Consider the following 10,450-nt stretch of genomic DNA (forward strand, 5'->3'; position numbering starts at 1 on the left):
CAACAATATCTTGGGCCTGCATAGACTTCAGTCGGCTGTACATTCACATGACCAATGCGCTTGTTCCATGTGTCAATGTCTACAATGACACATGTTCCATGCACAAACATGACTGCCTTTATCTCACGCATGTTCACATCCAAAGTAAACATCCTGCCATTTCTGTTACCCTTTGCAACCAAGCGACACTTATTTTTTAAGTCTTCCACAAAATATCCTTGAGGATTAAACCTCACTTGTAGACCCGGCTCAACCATCTGTCCAACAAAAACCAAGTTCTTTGTAATATTCGAAACATGAAGTACATCAGCCAAGTACTTCATTTTGCCATCCTGCATCATAGACAATGGCACTTTACCAACATGCACAATGGGATACGCAGTATCATCACCTGTTTCTACATAACCTGGTTTTTTCATTTTTTGCATATCTCTAAACCACTCTCCTGGCATGACTAGTCATGTGGTTAGAGGCGCCACAATGCACATATCATACATCTTGAGATCCTGACACATCCCCTGTTATGGAACTAAGCATGCGCTGCATCACAAACAACTGCTCACTTTTGTCATCACCTCCATGTTTGCTAGATGATGCGTAGTTGCCTTGCTACAACTTCCCACTTTTAATGTCATTCTGCTTTTTGTAGCAGTCCTTTGCCATCTGTCCTGGTTTGCCACAGTAATAGCACTCTATGCTATTTGCATTTTGATTTCTTTGCCAACCACCTCAGCCTCTTTGGCTCCCCCTGCCTCTAGACTAGCCTCTTCCACCTGTGTATGATTGTTGCTGTGAATCATTAGACTATTGTTGTACAGAATTATGATTTCCTTGTCGGCCACCACCTTGGCCTCGACCACGGTCTCTACCTCTGCCTCTACCTGAATTAGAGTAGAAGGCATGTTCTGATGTGTTCTTGCTTTATGAAGAAGAATCATCACCTAAAGCCTTTTCTTCTATGATCAGCATAGATATCAAGTCCCGAAAGTTGGGAATATTCTTCCTAACTGCAATGGAGGCCTTGAATGGGTTATACTCTTTGCCAAGCCCGTTTAGAGACAGACACTTACCAAATCATCCTCTCCTCCACTGATACATTGATAGACCCAAAGGATTCAACAATGCCCTTGATCTTTAAGGCATATTCATTGATGGACATGCTTTTCTTATCCACAATATGCAACTCTTGCTTTAATTGCAACTTCCTTGCCGTTGTGTTAGTCTGGGGGGGGGGGAACAGATTTCGCCATGCAACTACTGGAGTGTTTGCATCCTGTATGTGTCCTATCATAGTACAGGATTGAAAGCCAGTACATGACTTTTCTTGCACCCTGATTCCAATCCTTGAATGCCTTTATATCTACAGGAGTGGCATTCTCCTCAAATAACTCTGGAGGCTCCTCATTGTCTCCTTCTACATAATTCTAAAATCCTTTGCCCATTAGAAAATTGGTCATTCTAAACTTCCAGGCATGGAAGTTATTCTTATCCAACTTCTCACTATAACAATCTGATTAATTCCATCAGACATGTTTTCCTACAGCAATCAAATAACCTGCAAACAGACAACTTCTGTATGCAACCTGTAATACAGCAGTATCTCCTGTAGCTGCTGCAGCAGCACTTTAGTAGCACAGCCTCCTGTGTGTCACCAAATGTGACCAGAGTACATGTACATACACCCAGTATATCAACAATACATGTGCAAACCCTGTTCTGCACTTTCAAAATGCACTATTACACTGCAATAACCAAATTTTGAGCAAAAACAGTTCTCTAAAGAACTTTTTGAAAATACCCTGGCCTGTAACAACGCACCCAAAATGCGAATCTAGCTGAAAAAACATTATCTAAAAATAGGACAGTATACCTGCCCTGTAGCTCCGCTGTCGCGAAGACAGCTCCTCAATCGGAGATGTGTAGCCCCCACAGAGCTACTGAGGAGGTGTTGTACCTAAACCAAGAAGGGAAAAGAGATGATGGTGCTCTGTAGTACCGCTTCCTTCTTTGCTTGTTCTTGCCTCTTTCTTGCCTCCTAAGCTCTCACACAAACCAGGCTTTGATACCATAAATAGAATGTGGGGGACAGGGAGAGCTTCAAACCCTAGCAAGAAAATACACACACACACAAGAGAGAGATGGATAGCTGAATTTTCTTCTATCTTCTTCTTCTCTACTCAACCAACATAACATAAAGATAAGAGTACACACTATATGGGTTAGTACTCAACTACTACAACATACAAGGGTCGGTCCATAATGCGAACCCGACTAAATGAGCTGGCGCTATAACTATGCCAGTCTCTAGTAATCAAAAATGGCTGTCACACAGCCTGTCATCCCACTAGCCACATATCACCCATAATCTCACCAACCATGCTAGTGGTGTAGATGCAGAAGCTATCACCCAGGCGGGTCATCAATGTCCGCCCGTAGCACTAGTTGAGTTCGATATCTCAACACCGATAACACATGATTTGGTGAGGCTAAGGTAAGCACTTGACTTGAACTATCACCCCATTTAACACTTAGTTGCCTGAGAAATCCTTCTCTTAGTTTTTGGAAGAGTTTAGTACCATGCTCATGGAGCAGGAGATGCAACAAAAGGGTAGGAATGATGATGATTCTGATTTCTCTACTAGCATAAATAAAGGTAAAGGGGAAACTCTAATAACCACTCTTCTTAAAGAGAAGAAGGTGATAAAATGCATATACTGTAATAAGTTTGAGCATATGCAGAAAGGCATGAGGTAGATGAGAAGAATGGTGCTTTAAAGAAGCTATCAAAGAAGGAGTCAAGCAACATTGTTGAAGTAGAATTGAAGTTCTTTGTGGCAATCGAAGAAATCTATGCAAAGGTAGAGAATTCTACATCAGTCAATGGTTTGTGGATTTCATTAATAGTGGAGCATTGATACATGACTAGTCAAGAAGAGCTGGCATATGACTCCCCTACAACCATTAGGGAAATCCATCATGCGGGAATGATGCCAAATATCTATCAAAAGGCATAGGTACTATCTTGTTTGTGTCAAATAATGGCGATATTAAGAACTTTTTAGCTATCCTCCATGTACTGGATATCAAGAGGATCCTACTATATATTTGTAGCCATAATGAATCGTGACTTAAGCATTCACTTTGATCCGGCTCTTGCGTTGTCATATGTCGATGGCAAAGTCATTTCCTCTTGGATCAACAAAACAAGAAGCAACCTATAGGTGGCACTTAGGCTACTATAGAGGTAGTACGCTATGCTTTATGTGAAGTAGAATGGTAGAGGAGAATTTAGGGGGACATGGGTGCATTAGGAAATTTTTGAGCTCATTTTGGGGCCCTGTAAGGAAGTTCAAGACCGGAATATTCCCTCCAAAAAGGGGCACTGGATAAATTTTTTGCAAACGAACTCCAAATTTGTCGGACCTCACATATTTAGATTCTACTCTTCAAAAGCTATCCATTGATATATAACACGATAGGGTTCAGAGAAGGGACAAGATAGATACCTAGAAGATTCCTTTTTGCCTAGGAATCTTCTACGTTACGAATCTTCTAGGTATCTATCTTGTCCCTTCTCTGAACCCTATCGTGTTATATATCAATGGATAGCTTTTGAAGAGTAGAATCTAAATGTGTGAGGTCCGACAAATTTGGAGTTCGTTTGTAAAAAATTTATCCAGTGCCCCTTTTTGGAGGGAATATTCCGGTCAAACTTCCTTACAGGGCCCCAAAATGAGCTCAAAAATTTCCTAATGTGGCTCAGACAGTCAAACTAAGTTGTTGTGTGACACTCAAAGTTGCATTTTAAAGAACTCGGTGTTCCATGCTCACACGAAGCACATTCAAATACAATATCACTTTGTGCGTGAGTTAGATGGAGAGGTCATTTTAGGATAATAAAGAATTGTGCGAATATCTTCACAAAGGATCTTAGGAGAGATCTGCTGGAGCGGCATTTTGATCATCTCATCTTGGCATTGGAACGAAGAGGTAGTTCATTGAGGGGGGTGTTGGAAATCAATGCTCCACCCTTTTCACCGTCACTATGTGCATGACGTGTTTCTCTATTTTGTAAGGCCTTGTGTATGAGGAGTAGCCATTGTGTTAAGAACTGAAGTGTCCAAGTCTAGTCCCCAAAATGAGTAGTTCCATGTTTGATTAGATGGTTAGGAGATAGCTTATATATGCATGGTACCATTCCAAGTAAGATGCACATTAGGTAGAAGGAGATCTTCTCGTGTGGGACACCTTATTCTTGGGTTGCAAGGTCTGTGTTGGGGGACCCAACAGACCTTGCATGGTACCATTCCAAGTAAGATGCACATTAGGTAGAAGGAGATCTTCTCGTGTGGGACACCTTATTCTTGGGTTGCAAGGTCTGTTGGGGGACCCAAGTCTCTGTTGTAGTCTAATATGGTTCCAATTGGGCGATGTGGTCAGTTGAGTCCATTTGGCCCACTCTTAGGGTGGCTGAAATTGGTTGACCTATGACACAACTAACCTTGGATACTATATAACAATACTCTTCATTTCATAGCAATGTCAATAGCCTTGGATCTGTCTTCATTATGTTATGCACCCTTGTATATGCATGATGACATCCTCTATCTAGAGTCTACCTAGATCACCATTGAAGATCCTTGTTGGAGCGTACAGGTAGATGCCATCAGTTTATAACTTTGGTTTGTAGTAGTAATTCAACATTATTCTCCATAACTATTTCTTCAAGTTCTTTGTCTCGTGATCAAGTGCTGCTTAGTGTATTTTTGTATATCATGGCACTATGCTTCGTTTTTAATGTTGTTATTATCTTATTTAGAGGATTCACATTCTAATTTGCTAGACTTGAAAAAACATTGCAAGGAAATGTAACACAACCATCTAAGGGTCCTAACATATGAGCTAACTCATCAAGCATCATCAAGCATGAGTGATTCAACAAAGCAATAGTTTAAGTCCTTGCTTAGTGTGTCATTTTTAATAGTGAAACTTTTCATGTTGCTTTAACTAAAAAATCTATTGCAAATATCTTCAATTACAAATCATGGTCATATCTTGCCTACTACAGAAGATGTTCCAAGAAGGCCTTATTTAATTCATGTTTTTGTAAGAGTAAAACTCCTTGCCTACATAAAACGAAGATGTTCCGAGAAGGCCTTATTTAATTCGTGTTTGTTCAAAACAACAAGCCTCAATGTCGATAAACACTTAAATCCAACAACAAGACTAACCCAGATGCAAATTATGATTTTTTTTAATTGAAACACTTAAAAAAATCAGTCGGATGTACTAGTGTTTCTATTGATTTATTTGGGAGACCAAATCAATAAGAACTCCAAAAAAACTCACCAGAAAAGGTTTTAGGAAAGAAGGGAAATTTCCATTTTTTAGATACCTAACCAAGCACTCTAAAAAACAACTCACCAAAATAGCACACTTACAATGTATTGGAAATTTGAGAAACAAGAAGTTTGAGAGAAAAGCCTTTTAAAAATTATAAGAAATGAGTAGGCATTTTACTTAATTGATTAAACCAAGACAAGTTTTTTAAAAGCTTTTAATCTTATGTGTTCAGCCTGCAATGCAAACAAGGCTTAATTGTACCTAGTGGGTGTGATGGGCAAGGATTGAACACCCATGATTTTTGTGTTCAAAACACTTTGGGTGACACAAAGACAAGTTGAGAAGCTTCCTCCCCACTTTCTTGCAAAGGAGTGGACTAAGTCAGTTGCCTCCAATTTGATGCACATTTATATATATATATATATATATGATATAAGGGCTTTCATTCCACTCTTTTCTGCTTTTAGAGCGTTGAGCTATCTGTCTGTAGATCAACCCTTTCCTTTGCGTGATTACAACTAATTATACTTATTAAGAGATGGGTTTAGCTAATGTGCTTGTAATTGGGGCCACTGGTCACCTTGGACGCTACGTTTTGAAAGCCAGCCTCGCCGCTAATCATCCCACATACGCTCTTGTGCGCCCCTCCTCCCTCTCTGATCCTAGCAAACGGGAGCTTGTGGACTCCTTCAAAACTGCAGGCGCCACCATTTTAGAGGTACGCAATTGATCTCAGTACACGAAATATTTAATTGTTCTATAATTTTGAGGTATTTCATGACGACGACTATTGTTTGAGATTATAATCAGTATTAAAAATGCATTATGCTTTGCCACACTTTTCTCTGAGGATTAATTAGTGTGTTTAGCATCAATGAAGAGTTCATTAGTGCAGCACATCTTGGCGATTAATTGAATTATGGTTAATGGCATGCTGTTTTAGGGATCTTTGGAGGATTATGATAGCCTCGCAGAGGCAATCAGGCAGGTGGAGATTGTGATATCCGCTGTCAACATTCCTCGGTACATGGATGAGCTGAAAATACTCTCAGTAATCAAAGAGCTGGGCACCATCAAGGTATCCCTTTTTTTCCAAATTTCTGTGATTTGTTATGCATTACAAGGGCTGATTATTGGGCAATTGTACGCAGGCTGATTAGCTAATTAGGCATTTTTAGGCAGGCTGATTGGACTGTATCAAATGATGAGTCAAAGAATCGGGGCAAAGCTCTTAGATTAGTGAGTTTTCATGCTATTGATTAATTAATTGATGACGAAATGCGCAGAGGTTTGTGCTATTTGATTATGTGATTATATCCGATGATCACGGGAGCTTAATCGAGCCTTATGAGCCTGTAAAATCTGCATTGGAAATCAAAAAGAAAATACGCAGTGTTGTGAAGGAATCAGGGGTGCCCTTCACATACGTCCTGACCTATGGCTTCGGCAGCTACTACATTGCAAGCCTCGGCCAGCTTGATTGCCGATCTCCTCCCAGTGACAAAGTCGTGATTGCAGGCAATGGCGACCTTAAGGGTCAGTAATCAGCTCTGAATCCACTCTTAATCTGATTTCCCATGCTTAATTAGTATCAATTAATTATTGATCTCAATAGTATTTTCCATGTTGAAATTCCGCGTGGCGTATGTCGATCGATTATCAAGCTCTTAATCGATCTGATCATTGCTGAGAATTCGCATTTAGCTAGTGTTAATCAAGCCCATAATCTCATCGTCCATGCTGATCAGAATTTGCATAAAGCTTTTAATTCTCATTTTCCGAGATTCTTGCAGCTAATGGTGGTGGTGGTGATGGTTAATCGTGTCAAACGACCGCTTAACCTCATCATCTTTGCAATATTTAGGCTGATTAGTAGATCATACAAGCTCTAATTAGTCTCATGGCCCATTCGAAACTTTCTACATGATTGATATTCGGTCCTAATCAAGCCCTTAATCTCCTACCACCCACAGCATTGTCATTGCAAATATATTTTTTTTAATGATTAGTGCTAAACGAGCTATAACTATTATTTTGCAGCATTCATGGTTGCTGAAGAGGACATTGCTGTTTATGCAATGAAGGCTGCGGATGATCCAAGCGCTTTGAATAAGATTGTGCATCTCAGGCTACCAGCAAATCATCTGTCTCAGAATGATTTGATCTCGTTATGGGAAACCAAATTAGGGAAACCCTTGGAAAAGATCTACGAGTCGGAGGAGGAAATGATGAAGCTAATCAAAGGTCGGTACTAATTATGGGTGGTTTAAGCCATAATCAACGTCTCTAATCTCAATGTGAAAACATAAATAAATGCAAAATGCAAAATGAAAGGTGTGAATTCAATAATTATCAACGAAAACAGCTTGCTTTTTATGCTAAAAATAGAAGGCAATGTATACTAAATTAATGCTTGATTATGAATGATGAGTAAAACATGAATGGTGCAGATAATGCAAGCCGCCCACAGTTTGTGAAGGTTTTGAAGCATTTTGCGTTTGCGAGGGGCGGCCACGGTGTGAAAAGGGAAGGGCCGGGAAACGCAGAAGCTGTGGAGCTGTACCCGGATGTGGACTACATCACCGCCGACCGTTACCTTGACCGCTTTATTATCGTACCATGAAAAGATGCAAATATATATATATATATATATATATATAATTTGTAATCGAATTACTTAAAAAAATCCTTGATTGCGTCATGCATGACGGGTGCGGTGTAATGATCTTTGTCTGTCAATATCCTCTAAAATATGCATGATTTTTTTTGAAAAAAAAAATACATGTAAATTATTTTGACAGGTCTTGAATGTGTGTGTGCGTGAGGAGCCGTTCACACGAGAGTCGAGAGCAGCTAGTGGGCGACCAGCAACGAGGTGGCAGGGGGAGCCCGCCTTATCCCGCAGCCGGTCGGGCGACATTTTATCCCGAGGTGGCAGGTGGTTCCGTTTCGAACTGGACTTAAGTGGAACACCCGTGTTAAACAATAGCTAATAGGCCCTCCACTGGGGATGGCCGCAGTTCGCCTCCTCCTCCTCCTCATGTGAACAAGCCCTGACAGAGCGAAAGCAGTGCTCGCGAAAAATATCTTTCCCAACCAATGGAAAAAAAGGAAGATATCTGTTTTCTAGCTCAAAATGATGAGATTTTCAAAATTGGCATGTTTAAAAAAAATACACTAAACGTCAATTTTTCATAGAGAGGGAGAGAGAGACGACGACGACGACGACATCGACTTATTGATCTAGAGAGACCAATCAACAAAGAGACTTGAGAGAATCATTTTTTAAAATTATTTGTGAATACATATGAACACAAATTGAAACACATGTGAGAGGGAAACGAAAATTGAATGCATGTGTGAGAGAGAGAGAATTGACTCATTTGATTTTTAATTTTATGTGATACGTATTTGTATAGTATTATTACTCTTGTGAAGCCAAGTTAGCCTATCATGGTACTAATTCTTTCTATTTGCTACTTCCCTTAGTGCTAGGCTTCATTATGGCTGCGTCTGCCCTGCATCTCCGGAGGTTTGACAAAAACTCTGTACGAAGGGCTTTGTGTGAATATATGCTCTTATGTGTATGTGTGTGGAGTGCGTGTGTGAGAGCATATCTTGATATACAGAGTTCTACACCCACTATTGGTGGGCACTGATGATGACGTTAGTGGGGATGTCGTAGTATCTAGTCCATACTATGCATAATGGAGTTGATAGTTATATAGTCTTGTGGGTTGACTACTACCATGAGTATATAACATGCACATTTTTAAAAGGTGAATTTGGTTTCTGAAAACAATAATGGTGAATTTGGGCATGTTCTTGGATTCATCTAGGTATATATATGTATATATATATATATATATATCATGAGAAACAAGTCAAGAAACCAAAACTTCAAAATCTTTAAGGCTTTTTTTTTAAAGTCAAGATGCCAAATTTTTAAATTTTGAAAGTGCTTTTTTTGAAAACGAGAAATTCACTATTATCTTGTAAAGAGTATCTAAAAAAGAAGAAAGGCTTGAAAGGCTTTATTACATCCCAAAATAGTGGAAAAGAAAGTCTTTATTATATCATTGAGAGATACTTTAACCACATCTCTTTTGTGTAGTAGCTTTATTATATATCATTGACATATACTCTAACCTAATCTTTTTTTGGGATATATATATTAGTATGCTATTCATCCACATGTACAACATTCATCCTTTTACACATACCAAAGGAACAGTTCAATAACAAAAAAGGGGAAACCTAGCACCCCCATACTCTTCTCATGTTGCATCCATATTCCCCCCCAGCCCATAGCACTAGTAGAGCTCTTCATTATTTAGCAGCCCACAAATCTGGTCCCACCTCTCATCCTCCCACCCAAAAGATGACTAATCCCATCTAATATGGTATCCCAGTTGTCACGTAGGCTGTAACGCCTGTGATGACCGACGGCGGCAGACCGGATGGCCATGTCCGGGGTTCAGTGGGAGAGGACGCCCATGCGGAGTCATGGGCGGCCAGGCTAGTGTGGACGGCAGGCCACACACTATATAGCCTGGGGGATGAGAGGCTGTCCCCTCTTGTGGTAATGCCCGTATAGCGGCATTACAGGTATCTAACACTGGTATCAGAGCGTGGTTCGATGGGGTCGTCAGGGTCCGCGCGTGACCGGGGGACCGAAGCCCACTCAATGGTTTTCAACCATTCATCTCCTCATCCTTATCTCCAATGGAGTATGTGGAGGGAGGCGGCCAAGACATTTTTGAAGGGAAGAACTCTCTCTCTCTCTCTCTCTCTCTCTCTCTCTCTCTCTCTCTCTCCCCGTCACACACAGCAAGCAAAACGCAGGTAAGCAATTTTTGTTTTGTTTTTTTTTCTCTGCGTTGAAATTGTTTGCGAAAGAATTCGTTGAAGCTTGTGTGTGGGGGGGGGCGGACACCAGCCCCACTGTCTGCGAATCGAATTCGTTTGGTAAAGAGAGAAATCGCCTATCTCTATACTGTGTGTGGGGGAGGAGGGGCGAAGGCAACGTTTGGTGTAATGCAACGTTTGGGGGAGGGGGCGGACGAAGACATGCCTGCTGGCCTACGTTGTACTGAAAGAGCACAAA

The 10,450-nt window shown here is 40.5% G+C and overlaps 1 protein-coding gene and 1 long non-coding RNA gene across 2 annotated transcripts; both read left to right on the forward strand.

Annotated features, from left to right (window-relative positions):
- Positions 1 to 5,797: 5,797 nt before the first annotated feature.
- LOC147621524 (phenylcoumaran benzylic ether reductase IRL1-like) lies at positions 5,798 to 7,995 on the forward strand. Its single transcript, XM_086824580.1, has 5 exons — positions 5,798 to 6,061; positions 6,287 to 6,421; positions 6,630 to 6,879; positions 7,384 to 7,587; positions 7,794 to 7,995. The coding sequence occupies exons 1-5, from the start codon at positions 5,882 to 5,884 to the stop codon at positions 7,964 to 7,966; spliced, it is 942 nt and encodes a 313-aa protein (XP_086680706.1). The 5' UTR covers positions 5,798 to 5,881; the 3' UTR covers positions 7,967 to 7,995.
- Positions 7,996 to 8,497, forward strand: LOC147621525 (uncharacterized). The gene is made up of 2 exons (XR_015269891.1): positions 7,996 to 8,054; positions 8,145 to 8,497. It is a non-coding gene; the product is annotated as an uncharacterized LOC147621525 (long non-coding RNA).
- The last annotated feature ends 1,953 nt before the right edge of the window (positions 8,498 to 10,450 follow it).

Source organism: Cibotium barometz, chromosome 30, assembly GCF_041138505.1.
Source record: "Cibotium barometz isolate CiBa-2024 chromosome 30, ASM4113850v1, whole genome shotgun sequence".
NCBI lineage: Eukaryota > Viridiplantae > Streptophyta > Polypodiopsida > Cyatheales > Cibotiaceae > Cibotium > Cibotium barometz.